Raw genomic sequence first — 19,033 nt, 5'->3', positions numbered from 1 at the left:
CAGCGCCTGTCAGCTGGACCCTTGGCGCATTGGAAGACACTCAAACCGGTCCTCTTTCAGCCTATCACTCAATTCCAATAACTATTGTTTCTTTATTGATCTCATTATTGTTCTATTACATCCAATTCGCTTGAATCGATCGAAATTGTTAGCATTGTTAGGACTCTCATTGTTTATAAACTGAGTAAGGCATACTTCGGGTTCATCTTTGTAGAGCAACCGAGTCACTCTCAAAATGGACGTGTCTCACACTGAGCACTCTCATGTCATTGGGAAGGGGGGCAATAACATCAAACGTGTTATGGAGGACACTGGCTGTCATATACACTTCCCAGATTCCAACAGAAATAACCAATCAGATAAAAGCAACCAGGTGGGCTCCAAAAGGCTGGAATGTGCACTCTAGTTGTTCTTTAACTTAGTGCTAATTGATATGCTGACTCATGCCCTGAGACTTGTGGGTAGCTGTAACATAAGAGATGCAACTGCTTAAATAGTCAGTGGCAGGCCAATAGTTGTTATTGAGAGAGCGTGTACTGTGTAACCTGAAGTAACTGATTGCACTGAATAAAACGCGGCCCATGAAAGATTGTGTTACCATTCTGGTCTGTAATGCAGCTTACTATTTACAGATGATTCAAAAGGGAAATCATGCGTGTTTCACGGAAATTGACTTTCCTCTGACAAACATTGAAACTGCACATTTATAGAGCATTGGCGAGATTGTCCTGTTAGCTAAGCATACTTGAGTCCAGATCTCAGGATTGAAACCACCTTCAGATGGTGCTTTTGTCTTGCATGAAATCTTCATTTGATTTATGGCATTGCATCACTCTCACTGTATCACACGCCCTATTCACTCTCCACTTGCTTTCAGGTGTCAATAGCAGGACAGCCATATGGCGTGGAAAAAGCACGGCAAAAAATTAGAGTAAGTTCTTTGATTGCCTACATTCTATAGGGTCTTGTTCTGCTGCCCGAGAGAGAGAAACAGGGGAAGTTAGGGGGGAGAAAGCAAAAGAGAGGAGTAGGGGGAGCCTCTCATGTGCCACAGGCTAGGCTCCTGCTCATCTATACCCTGCCTCACACTAAACTCCCAATCTTTTATGTTATCACAGAGTAAACTCTTATTTTTCTACAACAGAATTAGCCTCCTTTTCTCTACACCACAGGCTAAGTTACCATTTCTTTACACCACAGGCTAAGTTACCATTTCTTTACACCATAGGCTAAGTTCCCATTTCTTTACACCACAGGCTAGTTGTCCATATCTATACCACAGGCTCCGATTATTTCTGTTTACACCAGGTTAAGTTCCTGTTTCTCCATACCAAAGGTTAGGTTTTCATTTTCCCTCACTGTAGGCTAAGTTTCCATTTCTCTGTCTCACATGCTTAATACGCATTTCTACAGCATATAATTGTCTTCTTCCATATTACAATATTATAAGCTTGCCATGCGCTTCTCTCAGCTCTAGGTTGGCTGTTGCAGGGCGACTGAACTCATTGTAATTGCTTTCAGCTGTGCCTCAACTATACAGCTATGTTTTGGGCTACAGCTGTGTGTGATTTGTTGATAAATACTTGATTATGCATCCATGTTTAAGAACATCACTTTTTAAATTTTAGAATATTTCATGCGTTAAGTTTAATTACTCCTTTTGTTAGGAGGATTGATTAGATGCATCCATTCATCCATGCAAACTTCAGGGATGCAGTCAACATTTACTTATCTCTACAGTCTATAAACATTTACTTATATCTACAGTCTATAAACATTTACTTATTTCTACAGTGTATAAACATTTACATATTTTCACGGTGTGTGAACATTCACCTTTCTTTTTAACACGCATGCTCTGTTACAGGACCTATTACCTGTCACTTTCATGTTTGATGTGCCACTCACTGGTCACCTACAGTCAGATCAGACATCCCCTGTCGTAAACAGGCTTCAACAGCAATACAATGTCACCATAGGCTTCAAGCAACGTCCTCGTTCACCCGCCACAGTCGCTGTTGTGCGGGGCACCATTACCAATATCAAAGCTTTGAAAGAGGCAACAATATTGCTCATGGAGCATCTGACAGGAAGTATTGGGGTATGTTAGTTGGTTTACTGTTACTCTTATAAGAATGGGTATGAGCCAAACCACATATAGGCACACTATTACAACATTTAACACAATTCATATGTTTAGCGTGAAATACAAGATATATTAATTATGTAAAAAATCAAACATACAGATAAGTTTTTAGAAGACTTCTATCTTACATGTTGTAGTGCACGCTATATTGGACATTCACGCTATAGATTGATTTGTTGGCATGTGTCATAGTAATAAAATGTTTGATTTGACTGCCTGCTATTTTTAGATATAAATATAGCGACTATTAAAAATTAACCAGGAAAAAAAGGAAAAGCTATAAATTTTTTAGGAAATAATTGTTGGCTATAAACAGGTAAACGCTGTTTTAGTTTGCTTGGATATTTCTGACAGCGAATTTAAAAACCATTTTATACCGAGTTTGACGGTTGGCTTATTCTAGTAAATGCTGGTTGTCATATGGCGAAGAGACCTTATTTGTTGTAGATAAGTTTTAAAATGTAGACATTAATAGCAAGAAATAGAAGGCACTTATGTTCTGGCTCCGCGCAGAAGTAGTCTACAGTTCTACTTATTGTAAAGCTATGAAGAACTCGGTGTACGCATCGCTAGCTGCCTCTTTATTTTCAGAAATGATCTTAAGAAATTGGATGCATCACTCCGGTATGCATATTTTGCGAATTTTTTGCTAGATGTATCTGGAACATCCTTAACCAGCAGACTTTTTATTCACCTTAAACACGCTTAGCTAATGGCAGTACACGGAGACACGCTATACCGAGTCTATTTGAGCTCAGCTACAGACACCTCTTACCTTCTCTCGTGTCTCAAGTCTTGGTAGACCTCTCTAAATGCTTTTACACAAATATGAGTAATATATTCATATTATACTTTTGTGTCCTACTAACAATTAGTTCTTACGTATTGGGGTACAAGTAGACGTTACGGGTTACTAAAATCGGGTTGGTAGATACGGTATAATCGCTTGGAATAATCCTTCTGCTGTCACAATGTAGTGCTGACTTTGGTGTGCCCTTCTCTCGCTGTTTTAGCATATACTATTGAGTGAAGCCTCGATTATCCATGTGAATGACATACATTTTCCTGTTAGCAAAAGCTATACAATAATGTTACTCTGTTATAATGTGCCTACTAACTGTAAATCAACTCAATTCACCTTGATAGAAGGTGTTTACTCTGTCGGTTTTATGCTTTGAACATATATTTGTATGTCAATCAACAGCTTGTTTGAAACCAATTGCAACTACAAACTCTTTAGAACTCCCTTTTCGTACTTGTACCAGTACCTGTACCTGTACCAGTAAATGTACCAGCTAGCTTGAACATGGCTGCCATTGACAGCCCTTTGGTATTTAAAATGATGTTCTAGGAGCGTTTGTTACAAAGAGAACTTAGCAATCAATGGTTTATTAAGATCACTTCACTCCCCGTATCTATGAAGGTGGCAATTCGATTGTTGCATTCATTTTTACAGATGAATGCAAAATTAGAAGTTAGGATGAATGCAAATGAAAAATCAGATGGTAACTTTGAATATAGCATGTTTTTACGCTATTCTTTAATAGTGTAAAATAGTTCATACTCCAAACTTCCTTTATTTTCATTGTCTAAAGATTGTTCAAATGTTCAAAAATTTTTCGCTAATTTGCCACACGATAATTCTTTATCCGAATTCCAACAGTATGTGCCATATATGACATGTATATGTTAAAAACTACAGTATGTACCATATATGACATGTATATGTTAACAACTACAGTATGTGCCATATATGACATGTATATGTTAACAACTACAGTATGTGCCATATATGACATGTATATGTTAACAACTACAGTATGTGCCATATATGACATGTATATGTTAACAACTACAGTATGTGCCATATATGACATGTATATGTTAACAACTACAGTATGTGCCATATATGACACGTATATGTTAACAACTACAGTATGTGCCATATATGACACGTATATGTTAACAACTACAGTATGTGCCATATATGACATGTATATGTTAACAACTACAGTATGTGCCATATATGACACGTATATGTTAACAACTACAGTATGTGCCATATATGACATGTATATGTTAACAACTACAGTATGTGCCATATATGACATGTATATGTTAACAACTACAGTATGTGCCATATATGACATGTATATGTTAACAACTACAGTATGTGCCATATATGACATGTATATGTTAACAACTACAGTATGTGCCATATATGACATGTATATGTTAACAACTACAGTATGTGCCATATATGACACGTATATGTTAACAACTACAGTATGTGCCATATATGACATGTATATGTTAACAACTACAGTATGTGCCATATATGACATGTATATGTTAACAACTACATAAATAGCATGGCAAGCAGATATTCTATTCTGTAAAGAGGGTGTGTGAAGAAACAGAAATATTATTATTGTTTAATGGCAGGTGTGTTGCAACATGAATACACTTTAGTTTAAAAATTTTCATCGGTTTTTAATTACTCTTTTGGACTGCTTGGCACCATGTCAGTAGCAGCCAAAATAAGGTTGCGCCAAAGAAAACCTTCAGCTATAAAAGGAGATAGATATAACAGACATTTGGAAGGAAGTCCTACGAAATGAAAGGCTAGAGCATCTTTAAAGGATCATCTCCTCCTGTACTGCTGTAGCAAAAATGTTTTTGTTCAACTTTTTGATGTTCCAAGTGTTTCCATGAAGTCCACCTAACAAAACTTGCCTAACTCAATGTTCTTATGTGTGAGTTTCAATGAGGCGATTTTCTTTGCTCCATAAAGGAGCTAGTGAGACCCAATAATATGTTTTTATTGCCCTTTTACTCATCGTAATCGGTACTGTTTTAGCTTGTATTAATTGCTATGCACGAATATATTGCGACTTTGCACTTCTATAATTTCCACAACAAAATCCTTTTATAAATTTTCGCCAAAAACCATGTTAATGACACTCTACTATTTGCTACCCATTGTAGGAGATTTCCTAAATCACAGACTTTGTATTTGAGTTTTAATTGCTTGTAGGTACTGTCAGTTGAATGCCTCTTATTTCATTGGTTGAAGGCTTTAGTTCTTACGTATACCCCAGTCTACCCAAGTCTCTTGTCATATTTGAGTTGTTTCTCGTCTGCGGTCTATAAAAGCTGTAGTATCTGAACAGGCCAATCAAATAATAGTTCATCAGGATTATGCGGGCATGCTTGTTAATCCTATCCTATGCGAGTATTAATCTCTCAAGGCCAACCAAACAGTGAATTCCAAACCCAATAATTATTGAGTTGGAACTAAAAGCATCTCGGGCTAATGTATCCCTTTTGGTATACGAGAAAGGAGTATCTATCCCTCGCTAATCTAATGGTATCTGTAGGTAAATCAGACTAGTTGTTGAACTAGTTCAGCTCAAAAGTTTTACAAAGTTAGGCCAGCAGTTACTATGATCGCCTGCATTTCTTACTTGACCTTCACCTTACTTGACCTTCACCCTATTCATTTAACTTTGCTATTTCCTCGTTATCCTAAGTCTGGCTGTTTTTTGGTGTTTCCACTCTCTGTAAGCAAACGGTTCAGCTCCAGCTCAGCTCCAGCTCAGCTCTAGCTCAGCTCGGCTGAGTGAAATCGAGACTACTATGAAACAGCTCAAGTATTGATATGAATATTAATTTCAAAAGTTCCCTAGCGCATTCATTACATTTGCTGTGGTACAGGTGTTCAATAGAACAATAGTCCTGTATTGATTAGGGTATTGATGAATGTTTTGGTGTTGTAATTTTTTAAATCTCTAGCATTAGATACATACCGCCGTGTAACATAAGATGGTTTCATCTCAACGGTGTTTACAATAGGTCTAACTGTATTTGATTTTTAATATGATATCAGAGCTAATGGTTTGTAACAATATAGAAAAATCTTTTTGTTTAGCGATAGTCTATATTATAATTGAGTGAACGGTCAGGGAAATTTCTAGTCTTGTATTTGTTAATAGTAAAAAATTATTTGTGATTTTTCTCCACACTTTCATCATCGAGTGTGGTGAGAGATGAGTAACGAATTACTAAGTGTTGTATAGTGTTGAGGTCATTGAGGCACAGTTGAGGGTGTTTGAGGATAGTGGAGGCATAGTTGACAGTGATAGAGAGTAATGGAAGCATGGGCGAGGGTGGTCAAGCATGGTGAGAGCATGGCTGAGAGAAGTGAAGGCATGGTTGAGCCGTGATTAAGGCTGGTTGATGACTTGTTGAAGGCTAGTTGAGAGTGGTTGAGGGTGGTTGATGACTTGTTGAAGGCTAGTTGAGAGTGGTTGAGGGTGGTTGATGACTTGTTGAAGGCTAGTTGAGAGTGGTTGAGGGTGGTTGAGGGAGGCATGGTTAAGGGTGATCGAGGTATGATGAAGGATAAGTGAGGCATAGTTAAGGGTGGGTGAGGCATGGTTAAGGGAGGTTTAGGCACGGTTGAGGGTAGGTCAGGCATGGTTAAGGGTGGGTGAGGCATGATTAAGGGTGGTTGAGGGTGAGTGAGGAATGGTTAAGGGTGGGTGACACATGATTAAGGGTAGGTGAGACATGGCTAAGGGTGGTTGAGGCATGGTTAAGGGTGGGTGGGGCATGGTTAAGGGTGGGTGAGGAATGGTTAAGGTTGGGCGAGGAATGGTTAAGGGTTGGTGAGGAATGATAAAGGGTCGGTGAGAAATGGTGAAGGGTGGTGAGGAATGGTTAAGGTTGGGCGAGGAATGGTTAAGGGTTGGTGAGGAATGGTAAAGGGTCGGTGAGAAATGGTGAAGGGTGGTGAGGAATGGTTAAGGGTTGGTGAGGAATGGTAAAGGGTCGGTGAGAAATGGTGAAGGGTGGTGAGGAATGGTCAAGTGATAGGTGGATAAAGATGGCTGAAAATCACCATCTTTACAGAAATGCTGAGTTGGCTAGGAAAAAACTGAATAGCAAGGTTAGCTGAGTGAGTGTCATCAGCAGTTCTATATTTACAGCTGATGCTGCCAGTTAACCTGCAGCTAGATGTTGCTGCCCAACATCATCTTTTCATGATTGGACGCAGTGGCACAAACCTTCAGCAAATCATGGCCCGAACTGGAGCATCTATTTGTTTTCCTGATCCCAATGCTGGGCTTGCAGGTCTGAAGGGAAGCATACTAATAACAGGCAGCATTGACAACATTCTCGCTGCTCGTGAGGCCATCATTGTATGTGCACTAAAACTTACTCAGCAGAGCTAATAAATGAATTTAAGTAATTGAGTTATGCTGTGGAAACCTTTGACTCTATTCACTTATTGCAGGGTTGTCTCCCTCTGGTTTTGATGTTTGATATGAAAGAGGATGTCGAATGCGATCAAGGTAAATGTTCCCATTTTTATGTTTGTATTTACATTGTACATATAGATTACTGTGCACAATTGCGCTTAATTATAATTGTCTTTCATGGTGGCCTTAACTATTAATTGAGCTATTCTACTGGTTAGCCCTAAATAAATGGGATACAATTCTCTTGATTCCATCCCATGCTACAGCATCAATTATTGTTGCAGCCTCTGTCAACACTCTGATGGAGAAGTTAGATTTGTTCATAAGTGTGAAGCCAAAGCCAAAACAGCCAAGCAAGGTAAAACCTGCTTATCGCATAAAAGGCTTTGGCACAAGTTTTAATGTTCACTATTATCATAACCATCTTATCTTCATCCAGTCTCAGGTAATCTACCTTATCTCTCATAGTTCATAATCATCACTTATTTACTATCTCAGGTAATCTTCCTTATTTCTCCTAGTTCATAATCATCACTTATTTACCATCTCAGGTAATCTACCTAATCTCTCATAGTTCATAATCATCACTTATTTACTATCTCAGGTAATCTACCTTATTTCTCCTAGTTCATAATCATCACTTATTTACTTTCTCAGGTAATCTACCTTATTTCTCATAGTTCATAATCATCACTTATTTACTTTCTCAGGTAATCTACCTTATTTCTCCTAGTTCATAATCATCACCTATTTACTATCTCAGGTAATCTACCTTATTTCTCCTAGTTCATAATCATCACTTATTTACTTTCTCAGGTAATCTACCTTATTTCTCCTAGTTCATAATCATCACTTATTTACTTTCTCAGGTAATCTACCTTATTTCTCCTAGTTCATAATCACTTATTTACTTTCTCAGGTAATCTACCTTATCTCTCATAGTCCATAATCATCATTTATTTATCATCTCAGGTAATCTACCATATCTCTCATAGTCCATAATCATCATTTATTTATCATCAAGTAATCTACCTTATCTCTCATGGTTCATAACCTTCATTATTTCTACCAACACTAATTCATTCTCCTCATCACTTTCCCTTTATTCTTTTTCTGTATTAGTCAGTAGTGTCTAAGAAGTACTGTTAGACTATTAGTCAGTTGGTAGTGTCTGAGAAATACTGTGAGACTATATTAGTCAGTTATTAGTGTCTGAGAAAGACTGTTAGAATATATTAGTCAGTCAGTAGTGTCTGAGAGGCACTGTTAGACTATATTAGTCAGTTAGTAGTGTCTGAGAAATACTGATAGACTATATTAGTCAGTTAGTAGTGTCTGAGAAATACTGTTAGACTATATTAGTCAGTCAGTAGTGTCTGAGAAATACTGATAGACTATATTAGTCAGTTAGTAGTGTCTGAGAAATACTGTGAGACTATATTAGTCAGTTAGTAGTGTCTGAGAAATACTGTTAGAATATATTAGTCAGTTAGTAGTGTCTGAGAAGCACCAGCGGTAGATAATCAAAGTTAAACTACGCTGGGCTGATTTCCAAAATGGCTGTTTTCATTCCTCTATTAATAAGCCATACATTAAGTGAGGTAACTCACCCGTGATTGGTTTGGGTGTGTTAACAAGGCTTGCTGTTATGCCTCTGTCTTCCCGTGTCACAGAAGCATGCTTCAACATTTTTAGTAGTTCTTTTCCTACCATCTTTGTCAAACCATTGATATTTCGATTCGCTTCATTGATGGCTCCGTTGTGACAAAGTGTCAGAGACATCTGCTATATTTATACTGTTGTAGTCTGTCATAGTGAAGACCATTGAAGACAATGTTACAAGTATGTATGAGGCACGGAGACTTCTTCTTGGTTTGGAAAAAGAGGCCATGCCTGCTGTCGTAAGCCAATTCAGTCGCATGCAGTCATCTCCGACCCAAGGTAAAAATCACATTTGTTTTCTTTTTTATATCAAAGATTACCCCTTCCTTCATAAGGTAAATTATTACCTGATAAGGAAGGGCTCTACTTTTCTCATAACATCTCACACAGGACTAATAACATCTCACAGGACTAATAATATCTCACACAGGACTAATAACATCTCACACAGGACTAATAACATCTCACACAGGATTAATGACATCTCACACTTGACCAATAACATCTCATACAGGACTAATAACATCTCACACAGGACTAATAACATCTCACACAGGACTAATAATATCTCATACAGGACTAAAAACATCTTACAGAGGACTAATAACATCTTACACAGGACTAATAACATCTCACAGGACTAATAACATCTCACACAGGACTAATAACATCTCACACAGGACTAATAACATCTCACACAGGACTAATGACATCTCACATTTGACCATTAACATCTCATACAGGACTAATAACATCTCACACAGGACTAATAACACCTCACACAGGACTAATAATATCTCATACAGGACTAAAAACATCTTACAGAGGACTAATAACATCTTACACAGGACTAATAACATCTCACACAGGACTAATAACATCTCATACAGGACTAGTAACATCTCACACCGGACTAATAACATCTCACACAGGATTAGTGACATCTCACACAGGATCAACGACATTGTATGAAATCTGACCACTTGATGAAACACTGTTTCTACATATCAATTTTTTTTCTTAACTGATTGGGCTGGCAGGTAGTCAGTCTAAAGGTCTACCATAATAATGCAGATCTGTTGGTTGTAATATCTGATACATTATGGTTTGGGTTGTAGTACCCGTTACAGTATGGTGTTGGTTGTAATAATTTTCACTGTATAATGCTAGCTATGCTACCTATTACAGTACGATGTCGGTTGTAGTACGGTGAATGGTTTGCTAGGTATATGCTATTCTGTTGGGTTGTAGTAGCTTTCCTATTAGGTAAAAATGTGATACACATATCGGTGAGGCTACATTGCTAGTGGGTTGCTATACCGAACTGCTAGGTAGTGATATTGTATGCTGCTAGGTATAACGTGCCGCAGAGCTTGATAATATGGCAGAGAGACCACCGAGTCAGGTCTATTGACTGATGTCTTGCAGGTCTTGCTCAACGTAATCTGCTAAACCTAACCACTGCTCAAACCAAACCTTACATAGTAATCAATCAAACACTTAGCCCGCTCGCTAGTCCAAGACAAGCACAGATAAACACTGTTGGAGGACAAACCAGCCCTGGCAACTGGCTTACCTCCCACGGTCAGTACCGCTACGCTTCCAGGTGTTTCTGGCTCCATGCCTGCTTTTGCCTTAACCGCTTTCTTACATGTCAACTTTATAACCCATTCTACTGCCATCACGAGTTCTTTATATATTGTTTGCCGCTTTCCAAGTTGATGGAATAGCCACAGAACATAAAATATTTTCAACATGCTTTCATCATTTCATGAGAAACTACATGTATATCGCTGTTGCTTTCACGAGCAAATATAATATTGTTGCTTTTATGAGCAAATACAATGCACCCACTTCCATATTTGGCAAGCTATCTAGATTACAGTTTAAAAGGTTAATGCTTCTGTTTTAAACTATCAAAGACAAAGTATTAGTCATTACTTTGGTAACGCTTGAAGTGCATTAACCCTTAGGTTGGGTAAAAGCCCCGCAAAAACACCCAAAAATCGTGCAATTTAATTTTGAAAGTTCAATAAAATCGGTATTCTATGAACATGCATAGCTCAAACTGAAATTTATTTCTATTAACAAAATTTTTTGTAAAAAAACATTCATTTACATATGTACTACTACAAAAAAGCTACGATTATGTACAATTGTCCCTGTATGAAATGCTTGGAAGCATTCCTTTCGGTAGAGTCCAACGCCATAACGGAGCGAACCCCAGTAGCATCGTCATCGCCCGAGCTGCTATAACGATCACTTTTCTCTGTATATTCAAAGTCTTACAAGTTTACATCACTTCCATTATCTGAATTATTTTTATACCGATCAGACAAAAGATCACTAATGATCGCAGGATCAATTATATTTTTATTTTACCGTTTTGAACGTCGAGCCGTATGTTAACTGGTTTTTCTAACTTCCATTTTTTCGAAGGAGCCGCGATTTCTTTAGCTTTAGTACAAGGCAACGCCTCTCAGATAATCGTTTTATATTGTAATTCATCGATCGATATCTTGTTGATGATATTTAAAATTTACTAGCGTGTTTATCCTTTGTTTATTGTTACTAGGTGACAGCTTTATAAACGTCTACCGAAAGTGACAGAAAAGTAGTTTCGCTACGCAGCCGATAAACGACAATTTGGTCGTTTCTTCAGCCAGAGGGTTAATATTAATAAGCCATTTTTAGAACACTTTAACAACTACAGCAATTGTTTACAGTCAACGGTTTTATCACGTTGTATTTCTATATACATGTACATACAAAGCGACAAAGCCTTCACTTCATAGTTATGTGGAGGTTTATCAAGGACTTCCAGGACTTCAAGTGAAAGTACTTCAAGCTCCTCTTACCTTATCCATATATTATATGGATAAACTATGAAGTCAATTAAAGTATTAGTCAATGCTTAGAATAACACATTTTTAATTGGCTTGTTGGGTGCTGACAAAAGCGTCAACTAACTATAGTTTTAAGCTTGCTTGTCATTCTTTTTAGCAGAAATCCACGAAATGGGAAGAAAATATCACAGTTTGGTCAGAGTGTCTTCACTATGTTCAAGTTTGATAAATACAGTCTGCATTTTTAGACTACTTCGGAAATTTTGCATCGTCTAACTTTAAGTCTTTCTTTGGTTTCAATAGATGAATTCTTTTTTGCACTCTCCTAATCATCACATCGTGTTTAATTCATATCTGTAGGCAGTTTTGCTATTAGACTTCCGGCTCCAGTTTTACAGGAAACACAAAATTTTCACAAGTTGTTGCAAGTTTTTTTAGTTCATCATCTCTTGTCATATCTGCAGTAGGAGGGAGTTGTGGATGACACTTGCCATACACGTAGGTGGTCATATCTGCAGTAGGAGGGAGTTGTGGATGACACTTGCCATAGGTGATCATCTCTGCAGTATGAGAAAGCTGTGAATGATAATTTTTTGAACAATAATGAACGTACTGTATGTGATCTAGCCGTTAATGCATTTTATGTATACAATTTACAAGGAGTATTCACCTTCGCGAGTTGTAATTTCTCTGTAACTTAAACACTGGCTTAAATACGTTGTTTCAGTTGACTTCATTTATTTGTCACAAGCAAGTTTTTATCCAACGTATTTGAAAGACGAAGAAGGCTCAGCTATTTGCTCAGACAGTGCATTACTGATAGTTACTCAATGATGCTCTTCTTCCTTCAGCCTCTGCCTACAGCGCTAATCCGAGCATAACTGCACATTCCCATTCTTCTCTGTTTGCTCTCTATCTTGTGTTACTTAAATCCTGTTTGATTTATTTCTAGTCAAAACGGCGTATGAATGCGCTTGAGAAGAGGTGATCGTGCAGTTCATGCTATCAGGTTAATCAATGAATAATATTGATAACACTCTTTGCGGCTTCATTTTTGAAAGGATAGATGAGTGATTACAAATTCCCACCCCTTCCACTTCTTCTTTCTCTTGCAGGCGTCCTTAACCCTGCTGTTATGATGATACCCACATCTGTTGCACCAAACATGAAGCAGACAAAAGTTGCTCCCTCATTGCAAACTCCGCAGCATAAAGATTTAAACGAAAATAACTCTCTTACATACAATGTTAATTTAGTGGGCCAAGTTGATCCGTGTTCTGGTCTTACCAAGCCATCTTCACCGCAACTAGAAAAAAATTGTAAGTGCTGACATGTTTATTCATTCAGAACTGTCTGTATTGATTACCTTCACCGCTTGAGGTTCAGCCATGTGCTGAAGATGTACTGTACATGTTGCTCCTCCTAGTAGGTTATGAAGAGGGTCCTTAGGGTTACCATTCTTCCTAACATCTGGTATGGAACTTCGGTTCGTGTCCATTGTTTGCCACTTGTTAAACCCCAGTTTTTTTCTCAACTTTAGTTTTGGCCAAGCCCGTAAGCAAAGACAGCGCGCAGCATTTATCTAATGGAAGTCACTATCAGCCAGGGGGTGGATCTAGTACCCTGAGTGGCCTTTCCACTTCTCCTAGCAGCAACATGTCCACTTTGGCCAGCCAACCTTCAGTACCGCACCAACCAGTTGACTTGGAAATGCTCACAAAGACCCTGAAGAAGGACCGTAAGTTCCCCACTCTTGGATTTCTTACATGTCTCGTAAGCATGGCGTTATAAGGCCAATCAAATCATGCAAGGAAGGATGGCATTAATCACTTTTGCGGAAAAGGTGTAATTTGACACCTTTCCAACTTGAAGTACAAGTTGAGTTACAGTTCTGACTCAATACCAACACTCCTGATTCTATCCTTCACGTATACCCCTCTCCGCACACACCACTCGCTGTAGTAACTATCACCTTAACTGTTTCCTTGTGTTCTTTTTTACTTGTTAATAACTGTCAGTCCTCCCAACTGCTTCCAAACTCTTTAACACGGATCACCACTCTACTTCACAGTTAATCTAAATTTGAGTGGAGCTCATTTGATGGACTCTCTTGGCCGCAAGCTGCACAATAGTGGCTCAGGGGCAGACCTTCGAGCTCTGCAGCAGCGTCCCATACAATCAGCAAGGTCGTTTAGCTTAAGGTGGGTTTCATCCTTGATTTGTGCAAACGTCAACCATTTTAGTTTTCCAAAGCATTCTAATGACCTATCAAGTTTTATGGTGGGATTTGTCGTATTTCAGGACTGTGAAGATATGCTTGTGACATTTTCAAAATGCCGCAACACTCAGTGACCTGAGACTGTGTATTTTGTTAAGATTTATTTGCTTCAAAAATATTTGTTAGCGATTCGTTTATAAAAACATATATGTTTAATATATATATGTTTATATATATCAAACATTTATACAAGCATATTTTTAATATGTTTACAAACATATTAAACATAAGCATAATATATATATATATATATGAGGATATACATACATGTATATATGTATTAAGCTTTGATACCATCAATTTTGGCAATTCTCTTCAGTATGCATAATGCGTAATTCCATCATGGAATTATTAAATTTGCTAGAAAAAGAGGAAATATGAAAGTTTATCATAATATCATGTCGCTCTTCTGACAGAGTTGATAATTATAACCAACAACAAATCAAAGTTGATGAATGAAGTGAGCATAACTAACAAGATAATTGGCCAATAAAGGTGATCATTCGAAAGGCAACAGCACTAGTTTAAGGAAGATAAGTACGATGTGCCTAAGAAAGACCACATCATCATCAGTAATATACTATCAGCCCAGAACTATCGCTCATGTATATGAGCTCTTAACATTTTACAGAAACACGAGAAAACTTTACATTAATTATAGCCTCAGTTTATTGTTTCAAACTGTAGCCTCGTTTCATAACCTTTACATTATAGCCTCAGATTATATGTAGCTTCACATTATAGCCTCGGATTATAGCTTCAGTCTATATCTTTATATAGCCTTAGTGTTTAGCTTCACGTCATAGCCTCAGTGTTTAGGTTAAGTATTGGCTTACCGCTTCACATTGTAGCCTCAGATTATGGACTCGGACTATATCTTCACATTTTAACTCTGACTAAGGAACAGGACTATTATCTTCACATAATAGCCTCATATTATAGACCAGGACTTTATCTTCACAATATTGCCTCTTGATTTTCGCAGCGCCCATCCGAACATTGTCAGAGAGAAATAGGCTGGATACAAAATGTGAAAACTGGAAATTGCATTCTGGCGCACAATATTGATCAATGCTAATCACTATTTCAGTTGTATATGTACGAGTCTGTTTGGTGGTAGAGCTTGCAGCGTTTTGCTACGAATATGTATAATAAACTAACATGAAATAAATCAACTGAAGTTGAGGGCAGGCTATTTATCAATGACTCATGAAAACTCCAATCAACTAGCCATAACTTATTAGCTTAGATTTACTGTACTATTCATCATTTGCTCCGACAACAAAACAAAGCCAGCTTAGCTCATCATAAGACATATAATCCGTTGATAAATGTATCTAGAGCGTCATTTTTATCTTTTGAAGGCCGTAATTTGCTTTGTTGCATAACAACAAGGATGCATTTGCTATCTTAGCTGCGGTTGTAAAGATCTGGTCTCATGATTGTTCTAGCATTCTATGTTGAATCTAGAGTAAGAACCGAAATACGAATGGTTACTTTTAGTATGAGTCTGAGTGCCTCTCGTGGCTCAATGAGTGAAGCCGCAACTGGAGCCGCTGACTCTCGCTATGATGCTAAAGCACCAGGTATCGAAAGACTAGCCAACAGAATGATGAAGAATGACCGGCTCATGTCATCGGGTAATGATCACTTGATGTCCTCCCAAAATGAGCTGTTGATGGCGTCAGCCAATCGTGGCGCTGGCGCGGTGAAGCCTCCCCCAGGAATCACACAGCCTCCGAATGGGGCTGTCAACCCCGCTAATGTTACAGCTGCTCTCGCGGACTATGAGCGGAAAAAAGTGATGGCTACAAAAGGTACTTTTTACTAGCTTATTGTGACCAAATACATTATTGCATACACCTAGTTTTTCTTATGCCGCTGGAGCATCTCATGTGTTTATTTTTAAATATCACTCAACTCTACCTTTCTAATTTAGTGCCTCCTTACGCAAATTTCTGTTTACACATATAGTCAGTTAGTTCTGTCTAGACCTGTCATGGCACAGCTTTATTTCTCAGCGATTGAAACGGAGCCATCTGGTGAAATGCGGAATCCTACAGATTTTTGGTCCGGTCTTGGATTTTCAAGATCTATGCCGGATTCGGCCTTTCGAGATCGACTAAAGCAAAATGGCGTACGGTGAGACAACCCTATTCCCTCAATCTCTAGGAATTTCAGTTACAGTTTAGTAAATAGTCGGATGCTTTTCAAGTTTATAATTGATACAGTTGATAGATTGAGATGGCGGCAGTATATTTTGGTAGGTATGGTGGTCCAAACATGGCTACCACTTATGAGCAACAGGAGAGTGAAGAGGATGGAGATCCATGGAAAGACTCAGCTCCTAATGGCAACAGAATATCTTCAGATCTCATTGAGAAAAGTATGTGTTAAATACCTAGAACTATAATTATTTTATAATCTGTTCAAGAGAGTCTTTAGATATTTAGTACAGTTGTTCTGTGATCTGTACAGGACAGTCTTTAGATGCCTGGTTCAGATGTTACGGGGTCTCCTGGACAACAGTTGTTCCCTGATGTGCACTTAATTGAGAAAGAAGTTGGTTTTAATTTTTAATGGTCAAACTGTTGAAACAATTCACAGTTGAGCAGTATGGTGAGATGCTAAGCACAAGCCTTGGTCGAAGTAACAAACCACCGCATCAAGTGGATAGCCCGCAGTCCCCTCAGTACAATTCAAATACCTCTGACAACTCGGACATGGCAGAGCTTCTTAGGAAACTCAGTCTTGACAAATACACAGACTTGTTCAACCAGCAAGAGGTTAGTTGGTGTAGCGTTGATTACTGCTCTATTAGTTGAATAATCGCCAGAGTTAAATTAATGACTCATAAGTAGTTATTGTTTGTTAGAAAAGGTTGTTAAATGAAATGTTATATTTGATACATTCTAGATTGATTTAGCCACATTCACCACACTCAATGACCAAGATCTAAAAGAAATCGGAATAAATACTCTCGGAGCTCGAAAAAAAATGTTGGCAGCAATTGCAGGTTAGCAACTATTTCTAACCTTGGCGTCCAATCATGTGTGTGATATATGTACATGAAATTATCATGCTTTCAAGTTGTTTTCGGTCAATTTGTGAACACCTCATGTTATTACTGTTGCCTTGCATTTAGAGCATTAAAACTGTGTGCCATTTTGTGTCATGAGACCTCCATGAATTAATTCTAATGTGTGATAGAAGTGTTTGATCTATCTGCAATTTGTTTGCTGTTCATAAACCTTGAAAAAACTAATTTTTGAACTAGTGGGTGGACCATGGTATAGCAAAGTCATTAGTTATTAGCTACACTCTGTAAATATTTTAGAATATTGCGGTTAATGATCTTCTCTCCTTTGCTGCAAGGTAACTGTGTTGTTGTGTTGTCATGAGCGTTTGTTGGTTTTTATTACAATTTGTGTTATTGGTTGTACCGTGCCTTTTATCTTGTATAAGTTTGCCTTACTGAAGTCACACAGGCTGGCTTGTTGACACATGTAATTCTTTTCTGGCTCGGAGTTGATTACCTGCACTACCTAATTTCACGAGTAGACAACTATGATATATTTATTCCCAAGACTTTATATATATGGTTGTGCACCTATGTAATTCCAACAACACACATTCCGCTTTAAGATTTCTAAAACAAAATTATTTTAGTTATGGACTTCCAAGAGTTGATGTTATTTTGTAATTTAGGACCTCATGGTATATTTTTGATTTTCAAAACCTGGTGCTATTTGTTGCGCTCCTATGTGTTAACATTCCATTTTGTATTTCACTAAACCCATTAGATTAGGATCATTAGATTTTCCTGATCCAATGCTGTTTTAGACCATTGAACATCTTATTTTGTATTTCTAGATTTACAGACATCACGCCAAAAGTATTTTTCTCCTACACCAGGTTCGAACAATCCGTTCCGTTCAACTTCTGCTGCTGGAGGGCCCTTTCCTCAAAGACATGACATAATAAGCCATAGTGGTAGATGGTAGCAATGTGACTTGTGCAATAGCTTTTCAACAACCTTCAAAATAGATCTGTGCCTTTGTGCTACTTAATCTTTTTACACGTCATAGCAATATTTTAGATGTTCTTAATTATTTTCTTCAGTGTGATCTGCATCTTCACTGCAAATACCGTGAATTGTTAGTATGTTGCGAATGCAGCACTCATTCCCAAAGCCATATCGCAGTGTCATACAGTCAGATAAAGGCAAGTTTCTATAATGCTGATATATCATGGATTCTATAAGTATATATATATATTTTCTACATTATATTGTTAAAAACTTACAGAAAGCTTGAAGGCTTTCCGTCCCGTTAAATCGGTTGTGCTATGCAATATCTTTATTTTTTTTCATTTATTTTTGATCATCCGGTCATAAAGCCGATGTGCAGAGTTAACAACAAAGATCTATGCTGTGGTGGCATGCCTACACTGTATCACAGTCACTTGGCTCCACAGTGCTCACTTATGATTGGCTTTTTACGAGTCAGGCCATAACAGAAGTAGCTGTCCTCAGATCCAATTACAGTATTCTCATTTTACTTGCTTTAAAATGCTAATGCTTTGGGTCTGTTGACTTTCTACTTTGTATGCGCTTGTATTTTAGCTTTTTGGTATTTAAAGGGTAGAGGTGTGATTTCTTTTTACAATATTATACACACTTTTGTATATCAGTTTCTTATGTAATACTGCTCCATTTTGATTGATTGGCTCTATTTGACTGGTTACCTTTTGCTATATAATGACAATGAGGTGTTGTACGCAAGGCTCATTGCTCCTATTTGTTAAATATATAATCTGCTGAGGTTGTCACCTTGAG

General features: G+C 37.8%; 1 protein-coding gene across 2 annotated transcripts in view; it reads left to right on the top strand.

The window, feature by feature from the left end:
* The window catches only part of LOC137390070 (protein bicaudal C homolog 1-like), a 31,360-nt gene extending 12,334 nt beyond the window's left edge, over positions 1-19,026 (top strand). The window contains exons 5-21 of one of the 2 annotated variants that reach the window (XM_068076312.1): positions 215-373; positions 878-931; positions 1,868-2,101; positions 7,138-7,350; positions 7,446-7,503; positions 7,695-7,768; positions 9,216-9,351; positions 10,501-10,656; positions 13,034-13,237; positions 13,459-13,656; positions 13,990-14,119; positions 15,700-16,013; positions 16,218-16,338; positions 16,464-16,582; positions 16,804-16,982; positions 17,113-17,212; positions 18,070-19,026. In XM_068076312.1, the coding sequence (XP_067932413.1) occupies positions 215-373; positions 878-931; positions 1,868-2,101; positions 7,138-7,350; positions 7,446-7,503; positions 7,695-7,768; positions 9,216-9,351; positions 10,501-10,656; positions 13,034-13,237; positions 13,459-13,656; positions 13,990-14,119; positions 15,700-16,013; positions 16,218-16,338; positions 16,464-16,582; positions 16,804-16,982; positions 17,113-17,212; positions 18,070-18,200 (2,580 nt within the window). In that variant the 3' untranslated portion in view covers positions 18,201-19,026. The remainder of the gene's footprint in view (positions 1-214; positions 374-877; positions 932-1,867; positions 2,102-7,137; positions 7,351-7,445; positions 7,504-7,694; positions 7,769-9,215; positions 9,352-10,500; positions 10,657-13,033; positions 13,238-13,458; positions 13,657-13,989; positions 14,120-15,699; positions 16,014-16,217; positions 16,339-16,463; positions 16,583-16,803; positions 16,983-17,112; positions 17,213-18,069) is intronic. The other variant, XM_068076313.1, reaches the window with a different exon arrangement.
* The last annotated feature ends 7 nt before the right edge of the window (positions 19,027-19,033 follow it).

This window comes from Watersipora subatra, chromosome 3, assembly GCF_963576615.1.
Source record: "Watersipora subatra chromosome 3, tzWatSuba1.1, whole genome shotgun sequence".
Taxonomy (NCBI): Eukaryota; Metazoa; Bryozoa; class Gymnolaemata; order Cheilostomatida; family Watersiporidae; genus Watersipora; species Watersipora subatra.
Note: the sequence above shows the minus strand (reverse complement) of the source record. Positions and strands in the feature narration are given on the sequence as shown.